Source organism: Salvelinus alpinus, chromosome 8 (assembly GCF_045679555.1).
Source record: "Salvelinus alpinus chromosome 8, SLU_Salpinus.1, whole genome shotgun sequence".
Lineage (NCBI taxonomy): Eukaryota > Metazoa > Chordata > Actinopteri > Salmoniformes > Salmonidae > Salvelinus > Salvelinus alpinus.
This window is the reverse complement of record NC_092093.1, coordinates 76,331,321-76,355,846: the sequence shown is the minus strand read 5'-3', so window position 1 is coordinate 76,355,846 and position 24,526 is coordinate 76,331,321. Positions and strand designations below refer to the sequence as shown.

General features: G+C 42.2%; 1 protein-coding gene across 2 annotated transcripts; it reads right to left on the bottom strand.

Annotated features, from left to right (window-relative positions):
- Positions 1-926: 926 nt before the first annotated feature.
- Positions 927-22,757, bottom strand: LOC139583733 (cullin-2-like). Of its 2 annotated transcripts, none has more exons than XM_071415138.1 (22): positions 22,398-22,757; positions 21,191-21,329; positions 20,811-20,913; positions 20,514-20,608; positions 19,357-19,462; positions 19,141-19,223; positions 18,673-18,769; positions 18,289-18,399; positions 14,421-14,607; positions 10,519-10,643; positions 9,031-9,138; positions 8,702-8,761; positions 8,378-8,506; positions 8,058-8,144; positions 6,971-7,123; positions 6,175-6,252; positions 5,950-6,016; positions 4,488-4,582; positions 4,218-4,394; positions 4,014-4,115; positions 3,790-3,906; positions 927-1,652 (listed from the first exon to the last, which is right to left on the bottom strand). In XM_071415138.1, the coding sequence occupies exons 2-22, from the start codon at positions 21,307-21,309 to the stop codon at positions 1,521-1,523; spliced, it is 2,331 nt and encodes a 776-aa protein (XP_071271239.1). In that variant the 5' UTR covers positions 21,310-21,329; positions 22,398-22,757; the 3' UTR covers positions 927-1,520. The 2 variants fall into 2 exon arrangements, with proteins under 2 accessions (XP_071271239.1, XP_071271240.1); XM_071415139.1 differs by having other exon boundaries at positions 14,445-14,607; positions 22,398-22,664.
- Between the last annotated feature and the right edge of the window lie 1,769 nt (positions 22,758-24,526).

The window sequence follows — 24,526 nt, the reverse complement described above, 5'->3', positions numbered from 1 at the left end:
AGGGCCCTGATGAGCAGCGGACGACAGACGTGTGAGAGAGATCTGTGGAGAGACGGACAGAGGGAGGACAGATGACCACGCTGCATGCTAGTGACGAGGGAGCACGTCCAAGTCAGCTGGAATGCAGTCCCACCTCCCAAATAAACCATCACATTAATTCAAATGGTAATACATATTTTATTCTGTAATACATCCATTGTTAGATTAATCAGATGAGGCTAAGAAACAAACCTATATATTCGTAATGGATCCCTCCAAATGGGTGGTATTTAAATGCACCTTATACTAAGTTGTGTGCTTACATGCATATGGTGGCCAAATGCCAGATAATGGCATGCCATAGCTCTCTGTTAATCATGACAGCTGGTTGCTCCTCTGTTTCATGTGGTCTTCCAGGAGGTCTTCAGGGTACTCACAATATGAGACTGCTGTCGCCCAGCTCAGGATGCCTGAAACAGTGATCAGTAAATCTCAGCCTCCTGGCCCTGGGGCTGAATGTATCAAGCGCCTCACAGGAGTGCAGATCTAGGATCAGTTTAGTCTTTTAAATCCTAAAATGGGATTATATGGACAAGAGTTACCTAACCCTAGATCAGCACTCCTACTCGGAGATGCTTGATACATACGGCCGTAGATCTTCTCACTGGTCCTTGGGCAGAGCTACTGGTTGGTCAGGTGTTGTGACCAGTGGACCCTGGTTTTCTCGTCTTATGCATTAACAAATAAAGCAATCAACAGCATTGGAATACAAGAAAACAGGATTGTAAATGACATAACAATGTGTAACTCCGTAAGTAATAATAATGTGTCCCCTTGCACTCCCCCTGGAGGTAGGCTTTGGTATTACAGAGACAATACATCCATCCTGTTCATTTTTCATCACACGGATGCATACACACTCCTTTGAAATATTTACCAAAAACCGCAGTATTTTATTTATTTATTTGACAAGCAGCAGGATCATGTTTGTCACCTCAATTTGTTTTTTCTTTACATTTGAAAGTAGATACAATTATCAGTTTAACGGTTTTATTACAATATTTTTTTTAAACTTCGATACATTTAAAAACAACTGCAAACGTGAGAAAAGAAAGCATGGTTTTCCGCGTCTAGTCTCTAACATTTTTGTCAATGTCACAGCTCACTCGCTTTTTTCCCCCCCATTCTTTTTTTGTTTTCAGCTAAGTCGACCAAAAATGTATTATCAGCTTTGCGCTCAGATACCTACAGGCATTTTCCATTGACGCAATGGGTGCGTGGCACTGGTGATGTTGTAAACAGCATAAAATCAGATGAGGGGGGGGATGGGGGCCAGAGGGTGTCATGACTCGGTGGGTGTCTGGGTTGAACAGTTTTGTTTGTTTCCAAGATGGAGGCCCACAGACCTGCTTCATCCCTCCCTCCGTATAGGAGCATGCGAGACAGCGACAGCCCAAAAATAAATGAAGAATGGCCCCTGTCGTTCTTTGCTTAGCCAGCAGTTGGTTGGGGTAGGGGCCTTATACACCATTATCCCGTCATTACGCCACGTAGCTATACTCGTCTGCAGAGCTCTGGCTCCTCTCGATGTACTGCTTGTCGATGAGCACCTCAATGCACTTCTTGATCATGCTGATACTGGGGTTAAATCTGGCTTTGGACTGGTTGATGACCTGAGTGGAGAAATAAACAGGCAGAGAGAGAAATTAACAAGCTGCGTTACTCTGTCCTTGGTTAATAGATCCATCGTCAACGCAGTGAACATTCCCTCCGGATTCCATTTTGTTGTTATTTTTCCTGTTGCAGCATGCCGTTTATTTCTCCAGCTGGATATTAACAAAAACAAACCTTAACTGCCTTTGCTTGCGATAGTACAGCTGTGCCCAATGGAATTGTCTGTAAAGCCATAGCTCACTATGAGAGGTTTACTGGATGTGTAAAGAAATCCAGTCTGTACTGAAAGGCCGTTCTGATACACTCGTCTTCCGTTCAATTTGCTACAGAACCTCCCTTGGAGCGGTGCTCAGTTATCTCACGCACCTAGTGATAATACATCTCTTCTCTTGCGCAATCACGTACTGCCCCATGACCAGTGAGAACACATGCAGGAGTTAGAGACCACATCACAGGTTGGCCCCGGGCAACCAGCATCTCGGTTATGTACCAATCTCTCCATGGAGAGGTGTTCCAAGCATGGAACAGTATGTGATTGCTCAAGAGAAGGGGTACATATGTGGTGGGAAAGGTAAGCCACTAAAGCAGTCACGTATGTGCTTTGACTGAAATAACAAATATTGAACCATTAAAGTACAAACAGAAAAAGAAAACAGCGGTTGGAGGTGGTGTGTTGTTAGGAAGAAAGAATATAGTGAGTGAGTAAATGAGAGAGAGCAAGGGAGAAAGAGAGGGAGAAAGAGGTGACAGCTGAGAGCAAGGGGCCCTCTCTCCAGTCCGCAGGCGTGTTCTGACATCATCCCTAAGGAGAGACACTCATTCCATCCTGACACATCTCTCTGTTCTGGGTTCTCGACTCACAGATGGCATAACAGTATCTTATCATCAGGGAAGGAATTCACCCACCTGACAACAAAGTAGAACATCAACACAGGAAGACAGCAGGAAGAGACATAGGCTAGAGAGGCACACCAGGGAGGACACAGTGCTCCCTCTGGCAGGGGAAAGACAGAGCTGTGCCCTCGGGGAAACCATTGGATCTCTCCATTCCCATGTCTCAACCTGTATCTCCCTTGCCTGTTCCCAAATCTGTTGGTGCGGCGTAGAAAACTCCTTTGGCCATTGACAAGACAGCACAAACAGATCTGGGACCAGGCTAGTGTCTCCCTCTATCTCAGGCGTCTGTACAGCGTGTGTACAGTAACTTGTGTTTTTATTTATTTATTTTTTGTATTTCTCCTTTATTTAACCAGGTAGGCTAGTTGAGAACAAGTTCTCATTTACAACTGTGACCTGGCCAAGATAAAGCAAAGCAGTTCGACACATACAACACAGAGTTACACATGGAATAAACAAACATACAGTCAATAATACAGTAGAAAAAGTCTATATAAAGTGTGTGCAAATGAGGTAAAATAAGGGAGGTAAAGCAATAAAATAGGCCATAGTGGCGAGGTAATTACGATATAGCAATTAAACACTAGAGTGATAGATGTGCAGAAGATGAATGTGCAAGTAGAGATACTGGGGTGCAAAGGAGCAAAATAAAGAAATAAATACAGTATGGGGATGAGGTAGTTGGGTGGGCTATTTACAGATGGGCTATGTACAGGTGCAATGATCTGTAAGCTGTTCTGACAGCTGGTGCTTGAAGTTAGTGAGGGAGATAAGTGTCTCCAGCTTCAGTGATTTTTGCAGTTCGTTCCAGTCATTGGCAGCAGAGAACTGGAAGGAAAGGCGGCCAAAAGTGGTGTCGGCTTTGGGGGTGACCAGTGAAATATACCTGCTGGAGCGCGTTCTGCGGGTGGGTGCTGCTATGGTGACCAGTGAACTGAGATAAGGCGGGGCTTTACCTAGCAAAGATTTGTAGATGACCTGGAGCCAGTGGGTTTGGCGACGAGTATGAAGCGAGGGCCAGCCGACGAGAGAGTACAGGTCGCAGTGGTGGGTAGTATATGGTGCTTTGGTGACAAAACGGATGGCACTGTGATAGACTGTATCCAATTTGTTGAGTAGAGTGTTGGAGGCTATTTTGTAAATGACATCGCCGAAGTCGAGGATCGGTAGGATAGTCAGTTTTACGAGGGTGTGTCGATCCCCTGTACATGGTTGGACGTGTGAGACATTAAAACTCACCTCCTGTATGAGGGCATTGTGTCTGAGCACTTTGCGTGCCTTCATGATTCTCACTATAGCAGCTTGTAAATACATTTTGCGGTCCTCGTCCACTGCACTCCTCGTCTGCTCCATCTCCTGCAGGGTTGGAAACACAGAAATAGGGCTTTACACAGAGGCAGACATATTGACAGCAGATGTGTTTGCATTGTTGGATGAGCTATCAAGGGTATAGGGTACTGTACCTGTGGTGTGTCTTTCTGCATTGACGTTGTGATCTTGAACTTCGTTCTTTTACTGGTGAAACTCATATTTAGTGAAAATGTGGACTCTGCCTCGATTTCCTCCTGAAGACGAGAAAAATAGTTACCCGCTGACTGATGAGAGTATCCAAAAGGACTGAGGATTAACACAAATGCCAAGATGAGCTACTTTTAAATCCTCCTAACCAATAAAGAAGACCCTGCTGACTCCAGATCTCCGGGTGACTCTGTGGCTGCTGACACCTGACCCCTGACCTTTTGGGAGTCGTGGTTGAGCATCTTGACATCCAGCAGGGACTTGATGGTCTTCTGAAGCTCTTTCTCATTCATCTGGGTGGAGTCCTGGAGCTCCTTGTAGCCTACCTGTTAGGATATGATAGTGATCTAAGTAACTACTTAGTTAAGGCACAGTTAAGACAGCCCATTTCCACTAAACACGTTGGTTTGGTAACACACCGTCTCACTGTTGTTGAACGCCAGCAGCACCGCCATCTGGTAGGTGGTCACCATGGCAACGTAGGGCTTGGAGAGATAGTTCATCTTCACCTCACCTGAAGAAGAGGGGTGCCAATCATTATCATCACCACCAATGCTGTATATCAATACCACCATCTAATTCACCACACCTACTGATAACAGCATGTAAGAAAAACCAAGGAGAAATCAGACAAAAGTAATCCCCAATCCTGTGTTCTCTGGGTATTCTTGTAACTGCAAAGAGGGATTTAGTTCCAATCCATTAATTGCAGTGTTTGTGTGGGGATGCTGTTGTAATGTTTGAAGGAGTCATCACGGTCTTAGCGCTGTGTGATTTCATGGATCATGTAGTAGCAGTGCCAGGTGCAGCTCAGTGTTAGGTAGAATCCAAGCCTCTCTAACATGGACCTGTAGTAGTGTCACCCTGATTTGGGATAAAACGCCCTGCAGTGCATACAGACAATCCATTTCAGACTACAGAAGTCTCACCCTGTTACTCTTGTTGAGCTATGGATGCGATTTCAGTTTCAGTGAAACATAAGGTAGGGAGAGTGGGGGGTAAGTTGATCCAGTTTATATTCAGCATCACTCTGTCAATGGAAATATAACAAAGATATCTACATATGTTTCAGGATGTTGTGCATCCCTGGAAATAATCCGAATTCATGTAAACATTAGTTTTGAAAACATAGCTTGTCTAAAAAAAAGTGGTATGGGGTAAGTTGAGCCCTGGGACAGGGTAAATTAAGCCCTCTTCAAATGTCTGTACTGAATGAAATATTATACTTCCCAAACACAATGCAATCGCTTTTTTGTCTTTTAATAATTTTAACACCTAACAAACACTGTACTTTTTTTTATTTATTTTTTTACACTTTTAACATAGGCCAGGCCTTGTTACCTCATGTCCCAGCGACAATGTGCCATTACGCCTGGGAAGAAAACACTTAAATTAAATTTGCTCAACTTGCCATTGGATCAACTTACCAAGGCAAACATTTTGACTATATTAGCCCACAGCTAGAAGGATGCACTTTTATGCTAGGTTAAGTACCTCATATTGTAGCTTATAGAGACCCCAACTGATGTATAGAACAATCTTAAAATGATCTACTTAGATTCAAGCATCTTGAAACCTATTAACACAAATTAATTTGACTTGGTGAAAATCTGTTTTTTGGACCTAACTTGTTTACCAATTTTTCCATTTTGTTTCTTCCTTCACATACTCAATGAAATGATGACCTTTTCCTAAATATTTGGTAAAATTATACATTTTGTGTATGGTTTCCTAGTAACAACTCTCACCTTTGGCTCAAATTACCAAACTCTTCCCAACTGCTGCCAACTAAACATTCCACATCTTTTGCACTGGGTATCTGTACTACCATTATCTGCTGTATATACGTGTGTGTGTGTGTGTGTGTGTGTGTGTCTCTACCTGTGCAGAGATAGTGCAGCCAGGTCAACTTCCTCCCGCTGAAGTGCTGATTATAGAACAACTCAAACTGCAGAGAAAAACAATCATGTCAGAATGACATAAGATTAACATCTGCAGTTTTGTTGAACAGCCATGTGTAATCTTTGGGAACCACAGAAAGATACGGTTATATCTCTATGGGCACGGCCCTCTCTAAACAACCACGTCTCCTGAACCACTACTCACCATCTGAACACTCTTCTCCAGCTCTTGTGGGATGGCAAAGGTAGAGGAGGGGACGTGCGTGAGGGGCCAGGCTCCTGCCTGCAACGAGACGACACACACGCGCGCAGACACACACGGTAAGATATCTCCACCACCATAGTCATTGAGCTTCTCACAGCAAACATGCCTGAAGTTGCCTAATCTTTAAAAACGACTTTAAAAACCACAGATAATTCACCAATTACCCTGTTTCACAGTACTGACACAACAACCAATTTATTGGGGAAAAAAACACATTGGTGTTTTCTTTCCTAGCAGGGAGTCCAGTTGTACTATTGGTAATGGCTATGATGTCATTTGTCCACTCTGTCCTCTGTTTTGTGTTATATGTGTAACCTCAAGTATGCCTAGCCTATGTTAATTTAAAAAAAAAAAACACCACTCCAGAAGTTTCCTCTCAGGAAAAACAAAGTTATTCTATTCTATGATGTGACAGTAACAACTACTGATTTGGGGGGGATACATTTTAAAACACCTGTATTTTTCATTCTATAGCTTGTTCTCAATCTTTTTAAATAGTGAGCCAACATGTTTTCAGCACTTAATTTCCCTGACTGATCAAAACTCATTTTCATCATGCTCTCTCGTCTCTCTGCAGCATTCATATAGTGAGCAATATGTTTGGAAAAACGAATCGAAATACATATAGAACCGTGATAATCACAATAATCGTACCAGCACCTACTGTAAGTATGGTGATAATATCGTATTGCGAGGTCCCTGGCAATTCCCAGCCCTAGTAACAACCACCTCTCACCTGTAATACGTAGATCTGGAAGCTGATGCCCAGTTCGACCGGTGATTCCTGGGTCTTGATGAAGTTGTTGAATTTGTTGTTCAGGTCTGCGCTGACGCTCATGTCTGTGTACATTCTGTGGAGCTTGCTCGTGAACTCGTAGCCACACGCTTGCTGCAGGGGGGAGAGTGAGTTCACAGGGTGATACAGGGGAGAGGGAGAAGTGTGTGTGGGGGAGGGGCCTTCCTCTTTTGTTCTCTAATGCTCCTCTATTGTTCCTCAAGGGGAGGTCGATGACATCACGGATTCCCATAAGACCAACTCATTGAATGTCTACTCCTTGAAGTTTGCAGTTGTGTTAAAAAAACACAATTTTTACCATTTAGTGCGTTTACTTTACTGTATTTATACTTGAAATATCGCTTTTCAACAGTAAATGTAAAAATAAATAAAAAAAATCACTGGAGGACGTCTTGGAGGCAGTGATATTCATACTCTTTCAGCGATGACCACATTTTTCCCATCAAGAATTTCTCGCGACCCGACCCATGACCCATAAAATCATAAAATTAAAATGTTTACATCAACAATAACCTTAAATTCATTACATCTTGATCTCTTATTAAAAATAAAATAAACCAAAAATACATTTACCCAATTTTTATTTTTATTTTTTATAATCTTTCTCAAAAACATTTGTATATTGTTCCATAGACAATTTTTTTTTATATATAAACGTTTTTTTTTATTTTTTTTTTTATAAACGTTTTTTATTTTGTCTACCCCTCTGCAGTTCCCCTACGATCGCACTAGGTGTCGCAACTCTGACTAAATACCACTGCTTTAGGGTTGGTTTGAGAGTTATGTGGAAAAGTATTTTAAAGAGAAAAACTGACAGTTTAGAGAGTGATGCTTAATTATGGCATGAATTATTGGCATTCCGTTAGCATCTTGTCCAGGGAGTGTACTTGTACGTCAAGGTTTTTGCCGTTACAGAAACAGGAGATTATCCCACACGTCAGAAGCCTTTCGGTCTTGGAAAAAGCTTACTTTATGCAAGAAAGACCTTAACTGGCGCCTGCTAAAGTTGAAAAGAGTCTTATTTCACCTTTAGTTTGTTGATCATGGCTTCTTCTGAGTCCATGGACAAAGACAGCCCGTGTATTAACCTCTTTGCTAACATTCTTGCATAAAACTGTGCGAAAGAAAGAAAGGAGGGAGAGAAAAAGAGAGAGTGAAAAACATAATTAAGTTGAAAACAAAACACCAATTCATTATCTCAGCTTCCAAATAAAAAAAAACATCTGTTTGTTTAATGCTCTTTAGTGAATCACAAATTCAGTCTGGAAGGAATAAAAAGCAGCCATACTAGCAGTCGATATCCCTGGTCATGTGAGATAATGATGCTAATGCCCGTCTGCCAGCTACCTTTTGAAAAACGTCCTTGTCATCTATGTACTTGAACACGGTAATGAAGCTGGTCAGCTTGTCTTCCACCTCGTTCTCTGTCATTCCCTTTGCAGACTTCTTCAGCAGATTGTCACAATACTTGGCGAGCTATATGGATAAAGAGCAAAACACCACATGGTCAGACATTACTATGGTCTAAAAAAATAAAAAACAAACACACAGGTAAAGTAGTAGAGATCTAGACCCACTGCTGTGCACAGGGTTTTAACTTTGTCTATTACCAGGGTATGATCTTATAACACCACACATGTCCAAACCTCAGGTGTCATGAATGAGCCTCACCAGTTCAGGTGCTTTGCAGATGGATTTGGGCTCCCTGTGGTTCACCACTGACGTCAAAGCCTGGGGAGGATCAAACGAGGCAGTCATTTTACATCCTCAGTTTCAGTACATCTACAGCTTAGACATCAATTTATACCAAGAGTTAACAGTTATGATTTAACCAACGAAGAGCCTTCATATATACAAACTTGATTCTTTCCCGCAGGGAGTGAGGAACAATCTGGAAGCACATCCTATAGTGAAGACAAACATCTCACTGCCACCACCTACTGGTATTAACGGTCTAGTGTCCACATTGTGATTTTGCCAGGGAGTCATAATGATAATACCTTATCAAGTGCGCTCATGAAGTGCTGATCCCCATTCAGCACTGTGTTAATGAGCTGAACGAATTTACTGTGAACCTCCAACACGGACTCCACAAACAGGGTTGGCATCTGGGGAGGGAACCAAATGAAACAACAGGAGGTTTAGCAGTGGCCTGTTATATTATGTTAGCGATATAATCAGATACCGGTAACTGCCAAAATAAAGGAAACACCTGAGTAAATCAGGGATATAAAGTATATTGAAAGCAGGTGCTTTGTTTCCATTAGTCAAAACTGCCTATATTAAAACAAATTGAACAAAAATTTGCTTTTTGGTCTTAATTTACAGTTAGGGTTAGGCATAAGGTAAACAGTGTGGATAAGGTTAAAATCACATTTTAAGAAGATAAATTGTAGAAATATGGTAACGGTGTGGCAATTAGCATTCCATCATGCTTAGGGTCATGTATAAAAATGCCAAGTTGCCCATTATTTTGACTACCATGGCTAGAAGAGACCTCAGTGACTTTGAAAGAGGGGATTTAAAGGAGCATAGGGGGTTTAAAGGGTTGTGTGTGTGTGTTAGCCGTGAGTTATTGATAATCTTGATCACGTATAGCTAGTGTTTTAAGCCCCCAAAACAACCCATCTAGGACTGTCGTTTTACTGAGACGGGTTACTGGTTATTCTTGTCATATCAGGTTTATGATAATGATCATCCGAGTCAAATATTGGAGTCAGAAAAGGATACACATATGAAAGGTTAGATATGCAAAACCTTGCAGAGCCTGACAAAAAAAAAAAAAAGATGAACTATTGGAACCAAGATGTAAAAATAACTGAGGTTGGAACATAACTTACGAAATTACAGTTAACAAAAAATGTATGCTTAATCCAGTATAAAACGAATGTATAGAATATATTATAAAAGATACTACATTCCCAAATTGTACAGCACAATGGCAGAGTCATGTCTTAAGTGGAAAACTAATAATGACTCAATAATCCATTACTTCTAGGAACTTCTTCCAAAAGTTACGGACGCAGTTTGAAAGATGACTGTCAGAAGTATTACAATGTAATCCGTCTGTCTGCATATTATAAGACATGGCAAATGAGGGTGCAGTGAGATACCGAAGGATTGGACGATACTTTTCTTGCCAATCATCGTGAAAAAATTTATACTTAAAAACTGGAAATCAACCAATCCTCCATAATTAACACAATGGAAAGGTCAAATGCTTTCTTATCTTAAATGTTGAAAGTGTGTGGGTGACAGAGAGAAACAAAATGGTGCAGTTTGAGGCCATGAGGCGGAGAGTGATGCGGGCGCTGGAGATGGGGGTGTGAGCAGGTGGGTCTGGGCAGGTGTGATGTCGTTGATGTTGGTGTGAGTCTGTATGCTGTTAGTGTATGTTTTGTATTGTAAAATAATGTAAAATATAAAAACATCATCTGATCATGCATACTGATAATGTAGAGTGATAACTTGGTGGAGATGTGACGTACGTTTTCCTGAGAGAGGTTACTGGTGGCTCGGATGCCCTCGTCGTGGATATGAACCTGGAGCTCCTGGATCATGTGAGGTAAACCACTGGACACGGCTCGCAGCAGGGTGTACATGTTAGCCATGTCTGTAGGGGGGAGAGAGAGGAAGAGATGGCGGGGGTGTTATGGAGCTCTTCAGTCAGCCACAGCTGGATGTTCTATGGTCAATTTGAAATCTGATAGCTATTTGGTATGGTAATCGGCCAGAAACATATGGTATTTAGCCAGCCAGGTCAAATACAGCCTGCTCAATCGCCAAAGAAAGGATGACCTGTGCTTAATTAACACTGGCTTTAAGCCAGCCCCTGGATCTATAAGCTAGTAGCTACCAGACTGACCATCTAACTACAGACTGACCATCTAACTATACTGCCCATCTACACTGAACAAAATTATAAAACGCAACAAGTGTTGGTCCCATGTTGCATGAGCTGAAATAAAAGATCACAGAAATGTTCAATACGGTTGAAGTCGGAAGTTTACATACACTTAGGTTGGAGTCATTAAAACTCATTTTTCAACCACTCCACAAATGTCTTGTTAACAAACTATAGTTTTGGCAAGTCGGTTAGGACATCTACTTTGTGCATGACACAAGTAATTTGTTCACAGACAGACACATTGAATTAAAAGTGAAATAATCTATCACAATTCCAGTGGGTCAGAAGTTTACATACACCAAGTTGACTGTGCCTTTAAACAGCTTGGGAAATTCCATAAAATGATGTCACAGCTTTAGAAGCTTCTGATAAATGATGTCAATTAGCCTGAGTCAATTGGAGGTGTACCTGTGGATGTATTTCAAGGCCTACCTTTAAACTCAGTGCCCCTTTGCTCGACATCATGGGAAAATCAAAAGAAATCAGCCAAGACCTCAGAAGAAAAATTGTAGACCTCCACAAGTCTGGTTCATCCAGAATTGGGAGCAATTTCCAAACGCCTGAAGGTATCACGTTCATCTGTACAAACAATAGTACGCAAATATAAACACAATGGGACCACGCAGCGGTCATACCGCTCAGGAAGGAGACGAGTTCTGTCTCCTTTCAGATGAACGTACTTCGGTGAGAAAAGTGCAAATCAATCCCAGAACAGCAGCAATGGACCTTGTGAAGATGCTGGAGGAAACAGGTACAAAAGTATCTGTATCCACAGGAAAACGAGTCCTATATCGACATAACCCGAAAGGCAGCTCAGCAAGGAAGAAGCCACTGCTCCAAAACCTCCATAAAAAAAGCCAGACTACGGTTTGCAACTGCACATGGGGACAAAGATTGTACTTTTTGGAGAAATGTCCTCTGGTCTGATGAAACAAAAATAGAACCGTTTGGCCATAATGACCATGTGTTTGGAGGAAAAAGGGGGAAGCTTGCAAGCCAAAGAACACCATCCCAACCGTGAAGCACAGTGGTGGCAGCATCATGTTGTGGGGGTGCTTTGCTGCAGGAGGAACTGGTGCACTTCACAAAATAGATGGCATCATGAGGAGGAAAATTTGGTGGGTATATTGAAGAAACATCTCAAGACATCAGTCAGGAAGTTAAAGCTTGGTCGCAAATGGGGCTTCCAAATGGACAATGACCCCAAGCATACTTCCAAAGTTGTGGCAAAATGGCTTAAGGACGACAAAGTCAAGGTATTGGAGTGGCCATCACAAAGCCCTGACCTCAATCCTATAAAAAATTTGTGGGCAGAACTGAAAAAGTGTGTGAACAAAGAGGCCTACAAACCTGACTCAGTTACACCAGCTCTGTCAGGAGGAATGGGCCAAAATTCACCCAACTTATTGTGGGAAGCTTGTGGAAGGCTACCTGAAACGTTTGACCCAAGTTAAACAATTTAAAGGCAATGCTACCAAATACTAAATGAGTGTATGTAAACTTCTGACCCACTGGGAATGTGATGAAAGAAATAAAAGCTCAAATAAATCACTTTCTACTATTATTCTGACATTTCACATTCTTAAAATAAAGTGGTGATCCTTTTTACTGGGATTAAATGTCAGGAATTGTGAAAAACTGAGTTTAAATGTATTTGGCTAAGGTGTATGTAAACTTCCGACTTCAACTGTACGTACTAAAAGCTTATTTCTCTCCAATTCTGTGCACAAATTTGCTTACATCCCTGTTAGTGAGCATTTTTTCCTTTGCCAAGATAATCCATCCACCTGACTGACAGGTGTGGCATATCAAGAAGCTGATTAAACAGCATAATCATTACACAGGTGCACCTTGTGCTGGGGACAATAAAAGGCGACTCTATAATGTGCAGTTGTGTCACAGAACACAATGCCACAGATGTCAAGTTGAGGGAGTATGCAATTGGCATGCTGACTGCAGGAATGTCCACCAGAGCTGTTGGCAGAGAATTTTTTTGACCATAAGCCGCCTCAAATTGTTTTATGCATTGTTCACACCAATAGCGTCTTTGCGCAAAATCATATGCAGCATCATCTGGATGTGTGTGCAGCAAAAGTTCAACATTCACCTTCTACTACCATTTCTGTCAAGCCGTCTACACATACAGTTCGATGCATACATTCGATAAATCCAGCGTATGCACCACACAGAACGCACTGCCTCTGTAACACAATGCTGCAAGGCAAACGCAGCGTTCCATTGGATATGCAATGACGTTGTCGGTGTGATCGAGACGTTAGAAATTTTGGCAGTGCGTCCAACCGGCCTCACAACTGCAGACCATGTGTAACCACGCCAGCCCAGGACCTCCACATTCGGCTTCTTCACCTGCAGGATCGTCTGAGACCAGCCACCCGGGCAGCTGATGAAACTATTGGTTTGCACAACTGAAGGAATTGCTGCACAAACTGTCATAAACCGTCTCAGGGAAGCTCATCTGCATGTTTGTCGTCCTCATCAGGGTCTTGACCTGACTGCAGTTTGGCATTGTAACTGACTTCAGTGGGCAAATACTCACCTTCGATGGCCACTGGCACGCTGGAGAAGTGTGCTCTTCATGGATGAATCCCGGTTTCAATTGTACCGGGCAGATGGCAGACAGTGTGTATGGCGTTGTGTGGCGAGCTATTTGCTGATGTCAACATTGTGAACAGAGTGCCCCCTGGTGGCGGTGGGGTTATGGTATTGGCAGGCATAAACTAGACAGCGAACACAATTGAATCGAAGGCAATTTGAATGCACAGAGATACCATGACAAGATCCCGAGGCCCATTGTTGTACAATTAATCCGCCACCATCACCACATTTCAACATGATAATGCACAACCCCATGTTGCAAGGATCTGTGCACAATTCCTTGATGACGAAAATGTCTCTGTTCTGGCCTGTATACTCACCAGACATGTCACCCATTGAGCATGTTTGGGATGCTTTGAATCTCCATGTATGACAGCATGTTCCAGTTCCCGCCAATATCCAGTAAATTCGCACAGCTCTTGAAGAGTAGGACAACATTCCACAGGCCACAATCAACAGCCTGATCAACTCTATGTTAAGATGTGTCGCGCTGCATGAGGCAAATGGTGGTCACACCAGATACCGACTGGTTTTCTGATCCACGCACTTAACTTTTTTTTTTAAAGGTAACCATCAAAATCCATGGATTTTGTGACCATCAAAATCCATGGATTAGGGCCTAATGAATTTAAACGGATTGATTTCCTTATATGAACTGTAATTCAGTACAATCTTTGAAATTGTTGCATGTTGCGTTTATATTTTTGTTCAGTGTAAGTACAGACTGACCATCTAATTTAGAGACTGTCCTAACTCTCAGACTGACCATCAAACTACAGACTGACCATCAAACTACAGACTGACCATCAAACTACAGTAATACAGTCTAAGCCAGCCCCTGGATCTATTAGTATCAAACAAACTGACCGTCGCTCCTGTAACCTGACTGACCGTCTCTCTTCTCCTGGCGGATGATATTCTGACACTCCCCATGGAGGAACTGCAGGTGGTCCGCCACCATCCTCTGCTGGCATTCGTGGATGACTTTGGCGTAGGAGCTGGGATGCAGGTACTTTCGACATCGCACCTCCTCGTCTTTCAACCGTCCTAAAACCTAGGTGGAGTCAGGGAGGGAAGGGAACACATTGGATTGATTAATTTGTTAAATACAGTTAATTATGCACATGTCAAAGACGCTACTTGCTAACTGGCCCAGGCCCAATAGGGCTGAATGACTGCCAAAAAACATAAAATGGAACGTATAATTAAACAGAATTTCCAAACGTGGATCTGCTGTAGACCCATGCAGTTCCTAGGTGAGGTCAGTTCCTCTCTGCTTACATCATGTCAAAAATAAATGTCCCCCACAAGTTATTTTTTAGTGCCGATATGGCACACATTCAGGACTTTTACTTTGACATGAGGTAAGTAGAGAGGAAATGGGTCTACAACAGACGCCCGTTTGGAAAGTCTTTCATTTATGTTCTATTAGATGTTTTTGTATCAATTTCCCCCCTATATAAGGCCCAACCCTATGGAAGATCAGCAGAGTAAGTTGAAATTAAGTGTTATTTAACGTTGACTTCCGGCACACTATTCTGTTTTTTTGGAAGCTAATTCCTAGCAACTCTAGTGTGCAAATACTAGTGTTGCTAAAAGCAGCTAAAGGAACGCTAATGCGGCAGGGGTTTTCTGAAACAGAAAGCTTCCTCAGTTTGATCGCGTTAGGCTGGTCTGGACATGAGAACCGCAGGCCAGGGCAGCGAGCGAGGCATATCACATTTATAGGGACTTCAGTCACGCTCAGCACAACAACAGATGGCCAGACATTCCTACACACTGCCGACTGCCCCATTGCCTTTTAAAGCCAGTGTGGTGTTTATCCTGGTTAAAGGGCTATCAGATCACCGATTTACAGGTCCATTCGTGAACAGAGGCCAAGTCCCAAATGGCACCCTTCTCCCTATTTAGTGCACTACTTTCCCACAAAGCCCATAAGTAGTGGACTACAGTTTATAGTGAGTAGGGTGCCATTTCAGACACACGAGGCGGCAGCCATGATGCGAGTTAGCTAGCTAATGTAAGGGACTGTCTGTGATCTCTTTTCATTAGAGTCAGTCAGTCAAACAGTAATACACAGATTAAACTCTGACGGTGCTACAGCTTGTTGCTCCATGGGTCTCCGCAGACTCACAGCAGAGCAATGCCTGTGTACAGCTGCTCCAAGAGTCACCGAGCCTCTGATAAACTAACACCAAGAACACACAGCAAAATACACAATATCCATTTGTAGCTATGAAAGGGCCCACTATTTAACTGAATTCATAATTTATAATACCCGAACATCAACGGTTTGACTACATGCTTCCAATGAGACAACAGTATTTCTTAGGGTCACAACAGAGAACAGTAGAGCCCTTGGATTCTATGTACAAAGAATAAAACAGAGAGCAGCGGGTAACTATCTCCTGATTCTGCCTCCTCAACCCTCCTCTCCTCCCTTTCTGCATCCTTTGACTCTCTATGTCCCCTATCCTCCAGGCCGGCTCGGTCCTCCCCTCCTGCTCCGTGGCTCGACGACTCATTGCGAGCTCACAGAACAGGGCTCCGGGCAGCCGAGCGGAAATGGAGGAAAACTCGCCTCCCTGCGGACCTGGCATCCTTTCACTCCCTCCTCTCTACATTCTCCTCTTCTGTCTCTGCTGCTAAAGCCAATTTCTACCACTCTAAATTCCAAGCATCTGCCTCTAACCCTAGGAAGCTCTTTGCCACCTTCTCCTCCCTCCTGAATCCTCCTCCCCCCTCCTCCCTCTCTGCTGATGACTTCGTCAACCATTTTGAAAAGAAGGTCGACGACATCCGATCCTCGTTTGCTAAGTCAAACGACACCGCTGGTTCTGCTCACACTGCCCTACCCTGTGCTTTGACCTCTTTCTCCCCTCTCTCTCCAGATGAAATCTCGCGTCTTGTGACGGCCGGCCGCCCAACAACCTGCCCGCTTGACCCTATCCCCTCCTCTCTTCTCCAGACCATTTCCGGAGACTTTCTCCCTTACCTCACCTCGCTCATCAACTCATCCTTGACCGCTGGCTACGTCCCTTCCGTCTTCAAGAGAGCGAGAGTTGCACCCCTTCTGAAAAAACCTACACTCGATCCCTCCGATGTCAACAACTACAGACCAGTATCCCTTCTTTCTTTTCTCTCCAAAACTCTTGAACGTGCCGTCCTTGGCCAGCTCTCCTGCTATCTCTCTCAGAATGACCTTCTTGATCCAAATCAGTCAGGTTTCAAGACTAGTCATTCAACTGAGACTGCTCTTCTCTGTGTCACGGAGGCGCTCCGCACTGCTAAAGCTAACTCTCTCTCCTCTGCTCTCATCCTTCTAGACCTATCGGCTGCCTTTGATACTGTGAACCATCAGATCCTCCTCTCCACCCTCTCCGAGCTGGGCATCTCCGGCGCGGCCCACGCTTGGATTGCGTCCTACCTGACAGGTCGCTCCTACCAGGTGGCGTGGCGAGAATCTGTCTCCGCACCACGTGCTCTCACCACTGGTGTCCCCCAGGGCTCTGTTCTAGGCCCTCTCCTATTCTCGCTATACACCAAGTCACTTGGCTCTGTCATATCCTCACATGGTCTCTCCTATCATTGCTATGCAGACGACACACAATTAATCTTCTCCTTTCCCCCCTCTGATAACCAGGTGGTGAATCGCATCTCTGCATGTCTGGCAGACATATCAGTGTGGATGACGGATCACCACCTCAAGCTGAACCTCGGCAAGACGGAGCTGCTCTTCCTCCCGGGGAAGGACTGCCCGTTCCATGATCTCGCCATCACGGTTGACAACTCCATTGTGTCCTCCTCCCAGAGTGCTAAGAACCTTGGCGTGATCCTGGACAACACCCTGTCGTTCTCAACTAACATCAAGGCGGTGACCCGTTCCTGTAGGTTCATGCTCTACAACATTCGCAGAGTACGACCCTGCCTCACGCAGGAAGCGGCGCAGGTCCTAATCCAGGCACTTGTCATCTCCCGTCTGGATTACTGCAACTCGCTGTTGGCTGGGCTCCCTGCCTGTGCCATTAAACCCCTACAACTCATCCAGAACGCCGCAGCCCGTCTGGTGTTCAACTTTCCCAAGTTCTCTCACGTCACCCCGCTCCTCCGCTCTCTCCACTGGCTTCCAGTTGAAGCTCGCATCCGCTACAAGACCATGGTGCTTGCCTACGGAGCTGTGAGGGGAACGGCACCTCCGTACCTTCAGGCTCTGATCAGGCCCTACACCCAAACAAGGGCACTGCGTTCATCCACCTCTGGCCTGCTCGCCTCCCTACCTCTGAGGAAGTACAGTTCCCGCTCAGCCCAGTCAAAACTGTTCGCTGCTCTGGCACCCCAATGGTGGAACAAACTCCCTCACGACGCCAGGTCAGCGGAGTCAATCACCACCTTCCGGAGACACCTGAAACCCCACCTCTTTAAGGAATACCTAGGATAGGATAAAGTAATCCTTCTAACCCCCCCCCCCCCCCTTAAAAGAGTTAGATGCACTATTGTAAAGTGGTTGTTCCACTGGATATCATAAGGTGAATGCACCAATTTGTAAGTCGCTCTGGATAAGAGCGTCTGCTAAATGACTTAAATGTAAATGTAACAAGGAAGTGAACTACACTACCTGTCCGTCAGACATCTTACCTTTTCCATAAAGCTACTGTGAACAGTTAGACCATAGAGATCCTATAATTCATAGAGCACTATGGATCTCTATTAGGTGGACTTACTACAGCCATCTTACCTTTTCCATATACTGTGAGCAGTTGGACTCTTGCAGTAAATTGGAAGCTTCCTGTTTGTAATACTCTCCTGTTTTCGTCAGAAATGGCCCTTCGAAGATTTCCTGATAAAACTGAAACATAGGAAAAGCCACGAGTGAGTTTAGAGAACACACACATCGGCATGGACATTCAGTATACTGTACATTCATTAACAAAAGCAAGCATGAACAGTTTCAATTATTCAACGGCATTGTTGCTATATAGAAAAACGAGTTTCAAGACTATCGACTCCAAGCTAACTTAAAAGGAAATAATTCACTGTGGGAAAACAGGCTATAGAGCAAACAGAAATTACCACTGTCCAGAAATATCTAGAAACCAACATATGACAGATGCTTACTCACCTTGAGAGGAAACTTTTTCTTGTACTGTTCAACATGAACAAAGGAGTTGATAACACCATGGATTACTTTCTGATTAGGGTCCTCGCCGCACCGGTCACTGGAAGAGAACACGCTCCATTAGGGGTGACTCCATTTCCATTGAGCATTTACATGTATCTTGCAAAATATTTGAATTAAAAGAGTAAAAGGTGACTTGTGGTTTTCAATTTCATTTCAATAAATAACCTAACAGTAATAACCTAAACTGGATTAGCCTGCTACAACAATACTATATGTCAGAACAGAGCAAAAGGTTCTTTCTTTATCTTCACAAAAACGAACCTTTAGGCCAAGTCATTATGACAATAACAAATCACTAAATACGAGAACTGTGCATTTCACCTCAAGAGCTTCTCCTCCAATGCTAGCCTTGTATAATCAGTGCACATTTGAACCAATAACTACTGTACATATAAACCAAGAACCAACTTTTTGACTTCATTCAGCAGCATCCGTATCAGAACAGCTTGCAAGGGCTCGATCATCAGTTTCCTCCACATGTCTAGTGCTAGCTGAAATTACAGTAAGGAGAATTGTATGAGCACATAATATTGTATGTAAGCACTCAGAAATGCAAACTGATATATTGTGACATTTGTACTGAATAACTGAGAATGTAAGTAATAAGATATGATTGAGACTTACCTCTCCTATCTCCATAAGTGGTTCGTTCATGTCAACCCCTCCATAGCCATACTGCAAGTCTGCCTCTGTCAGTTTGTTCTTCTTGATGAACTGTGTGTTGAGGTACCTACATTAGAAAAAGGGGAGAGAAAGTACATTATACAACATCATATTAAAATAATAACACTTGATAACTCTTATCTAGAGTTTTACCAAAGTGTTGGTAAGACTAGCTCACTATGGGCGACCCATAGGTCTCTACAGATTCACTAGTGTGTGAATGGCCAAGTTCCCAGGGCCTATCAGGCCACAGAGAGATAGCAGACAGAAATGCTGGCTCTGATGGCAGTCAGACTATCTACAAGTTGTTTTCACAGCTGTGCTGTCCACTTAGCATCAGCAGGACAGTGATGAGAAGCGATATGAACTCAAATTCATATATACAAAATTATGGGATGACAACGTGCTAAATTACCTCTCAAATTGATGAGGAGCTTGTTGTAGAAAATGATGATATCTAAAGCTGTCACAGTGGTGAGGTAGCCAAAGTCTTACATTTCCCAAAACATCTACCAATTTGAAATATAAAATATCTGCACCTGAGAAAATGTAGCTTAGCCTAAATTGTAGAAGAGGCAGTGTTCTTTATATAAGGTGACAATGGCAGGGTAGGTCAGGAAATAGACATGACTGGGTGATAAGTGCTGGCAGCTACACAATAGCAGTACTCTACTACAGTACTATCAGATTCCACACACACACAAACACATTACCCGCCCAAGTGCACTTGTAAAAATAGATCCAATACCTCTATGGGGTATTGATTTTCAAATGGAGAGGACACGCACAGAAACAGTCAATGGTTGTTGGCACTTCAAAGACAAGCGTTTCAAGGTAAAAATCCCCAATAATGTGGGGAGCCTATGGGAGAAGCAAGAAGGACTGAACTCCACAGTAACTACAGTGCTCATGCACCTCATACCGTATTTCTGTGGAAAACGCCTACAAAACACAGTCATGTTTACTGGCAATAAACAATAGGAGAGATAAGGCTTACAGTAAGACTGAACTTATATAAGATGGTCTGTATTATTTCAGATTTAGTCAAGCCTGGTGTATTGGCTCTCCTATTCCTCGGGATTCATCAAAACATTCATAAAAAGGCTGATGGATATTACCTGTACAAGCAATCCATGTAGTCTGCTCCCTTGCTATACTCCTCCCAGTATCTGTGGTACATAACTAAAACCTTCTCCTCCGACTCCAGAACTTTCTGAAATTACAGACAAAGAATATAAGTTTAATACCTTGGCACCTCAATGAAAAGCAGACACTCTACAAATACAGCTATTAGGCTATCCAATGTTAAGCAATGGGAAATTTCTCTGAATCAAGTGAAATCAATAGCTTAGTGGACTAACATTTAGTAGATAACAGATCAAATATATTTCCCCCAAATGATGAATCGTATTTACCTTGTACAACTGTCTGACATGGTTCTCCAGGAACACCTTGGTCTCTGTGTACAACTTTTCACCCAGAGGCTCTGGGTAAGCAACACACAAGGCATAGATGTCACTGATTTTAGAGTAAAGGAGTCAAACGCATTCATATGTAACACTGAATTAGAAAAACACGCAGACATTATTTTCTATTTAAAAAGTGACACGTGAACTTGAAAATGTCCCAAAGTTAACTTTGGCTTGTTTTAATGGCTCGACTACGTAAGCACAGACCAGTGGCATTTTTGCCTCCTAAATCATAGGCAAACTAAAACGCAAAAAAAAAAGACAGTTCAGGAACTCATTATCGAAAAGAAAAGAAAAAATCTGTAGAGCTGAAACGGAAAGGATACGAGAATCTGTCGTTCCATGTGGCCCTCTCCACATAATCAAGCATCACCACAGCCTTGATTGTCGTCAGTAGCTTGTTCCATGTTTCATCAAAGTCCACCACCCGCGGCTTCAAGGACATCGTATGGCTTCTTCTTCAGGCTGAGATAAAGAGGGGGAAATAACAGTTATTGGTGTGATTGCACAGCACTGTAATATTGGAGAAAACTATTTGAGAATTATTAGAGCAGATGAATAATGTATGGTTGTCAAATCAGTTAATATACACTCCAATTTTAATCAGTCCAACATCAGACTGCGAATATGAATGGTATTTTTCCTCTTCAAATTGGATAAACTGTTACATAATATGTATCAATAATTAAACAATAATTGGAAATACAGATCATTTACTGATCTGCCTGTAGCATAATGATATTAACTCTGATTAGAAGTACTGTTTGCACTTACAATCTCAAACATTGTGTTGTGATAACAAGGTTAATGACATTAATTGAACAAATTACAGTTAATGTAACAACTTAAACTAAAAGCCATATCACAAATGTGTCATGTAACGTTAAAAAGGGAATAAAATCGACTGTTCCACCAAATTCACGGGCTGTTACTAGAAAACTAATTGACAAACAATGCATTTCGCTAGAATAATCAGTAATCATGTTACCCAACGTTGCTAGCTAACTACATCAGCAATGATATATGCTAACAATATTCAGTCATTCATGACATGAGTTGAACTGTCACAGGTAGCAAGAGGAGTTTACTGCTCACGTTAGATATCCCGCAATACTTTTTTTTAGGCCTGGCTAGCTAGCTTGCAGCTATCCATTCCATTCGTCATTCAAGCTAGCTTGTCACTTTCGCAGAATGTTGCTACATGTTCCAGACATAACTATTTCGCTTAGTTAGCTACTCATTGATATCAAACAGTCATATTTTTTCTCGAACAATGTCTTAAATGTACTAACTAACCATGTAGCTAGGAAGAAGCACCAAAATATCTAGCTAGGTATAGCAGCTAGCTGCTAGCTTAGAGATACAGTTAAAGCTTGGCACTTCTAACTAGCGACCGATTTGGGGTAGCTTCCTAACGTTAGCTAGCTAGCTGCGACTTCAATACATTTGCACTGACAACACGCTACATCACAGTATCATGGTTTACAGAAACATGTCAACAAGGTTACGTGAAGATTTCCAATATATACATACCTCTAACCAATATGTGTTAATAAAAGTCAAGTTTCTTCACTGTCACAGGCTTGATCGCTTTCGCTTAGCTACAGCTCTCCATTACCCTACCTTATGGAAAATACCATTGTATCAGCTGTAGGGTGTACTGTATTGGAGTAGTAATTATTTGCATTTAATATAATAATAACAGAGAAGGTAAATGTGTATCGTACACAATGAAAACATGTATATCTAATAAAAGTCACAATTACAGAGGGCGTCGAGTCAAACACCTATAAAAAAAAACAAGATTGTAAGGCAAGAACATCCCTATTTTGTAATGGTGTCGGCACCAACTACGGGTAACCGTTAGGGAGCTGTAACGTAGAGCAAAAAGTCGTTTAGGAATGCGTATGAAAACGAATGTACATTTCTTCAGATGTACAAATGCAAGATGTGAAGTACAAATACTAAAATATATACGGTAGACTATTATTCGTATGATTGGAAGGGTTAAGAACCAGTCTACTTTAAAAATTGTGTGTCATTCAAGTGGTCTTGAATATTGACTGTGTCACACTGTATACTGTATAAAACTTGTTTGGCTCCTGGATGCTGATTGGACGAGCAGAGTTCCAAGCCGTGCTCTATTGGTCATCAAATACACACCTATGCCTGCTAACAGTTCCATCTGAAAAGTATCACTGCGCCTTCAATGAGAATATCATGTTCATGTTGCTGTCAGAATCATCTCTTGTATTGATCTCAACTCGCATATAATTTCCCCTTGCTTCCAGTCTAACATTTCGTTTGGTACAGCCGGGGTTAATATCTCTTAGTACCATACATAGAGTGAACAGTGCCCAGAGGAGACAAGACAACTTTTTCTGAGCCATCACGCAACAACGTCAATATCATGGAAGTATCCAAGTAATTGTTAATAGAAAAAAGCTCAAACAAACGAAAAAGCTAGTGTACTGTCATTCCAGGTTCATTGTTTGACGTGAGTGACTAGCTAGCGAGTGACAATAACTTTATCCAGCCTGCATAGCAACCATTTTGTTTAGAATGGACGACCAGTGCAAATAATTTTATAACTAACCCAAGATAGACCAGAGCCTGTCGTTTCCAATGGGAGCAAATTCATCATAGTGTGCAGAACAAGCAAGGAGGTTGGCAGACCTAGTTCAATTGATTCGTTCTAGCATGTATTTGCATAATAAAAATAATTTAAAAAACTTTTTCAACGGGTAAAGTCTACAAAACGCAGTCCACTTTGTTTGGTACCGATTCTAGTTTTGGAAACATAAAAATTGGAGATCAAATGTTTCATCGATGAGAAAATTTGCAGAATGTTTGCCAAAATCCATCTTCTCCCACTGCCGAACACTGGCCATATTTGGTAGTGAGTGGAAACGCCAACCGGATGCTTCACATGTATACATCCGGTGAAATATCTGACTCATTGTTCTTTCTGTGACAAAACCTTTTGCATAGCAACGATGCAAAAATAATTCATGACTGCATTCGCGTCTGTAGCAACATGACCAAAAGAACAAACAACCAGATTTTTGTCCGGACTATATTTTCTGGTGGAAGAATGAAATTGTATGAATTGACTCATCAAAATAACTTTGAAAATATGTAATTCATTGTTACTTTAATATGTTGGTAACAGTTTTATAAAAGCAATAAGGAACGCGAGGCAGTGTTACGAATACAGCGCCATTTACCTGTGACTGTATTCATTGCTTAATTCATTATTTAGGTTCTATTCATAACATATTACATTTACACGAAATACACATATATTTGATTTTACACTGTGTCAATGTAATGTATTTGCCTAGAGGCACATTTTTATTAAATTAGGAGATCCAGAGATGCATCTACAATTTAGAACCTGTCTGCCCAAAATGTTGAAAATGAACATAACATACTCTTAGCACATAAACAACATTCAATTACAATTAGACTGAATTACATTATATGTACTTTAGTTTCAAAGTTAGATATAAATTGTAATCTCATGTAACAATCTCTCACAGATACTTATACAAATATTTGGCAGTATTGTGTTGGTGGGAAGTCTGTCTGTAGCCAAAGGGGTCGATTTACTGACCTAAAACCACCAGATGTCGCTCGCTACTCACTTTTATTAATTGACG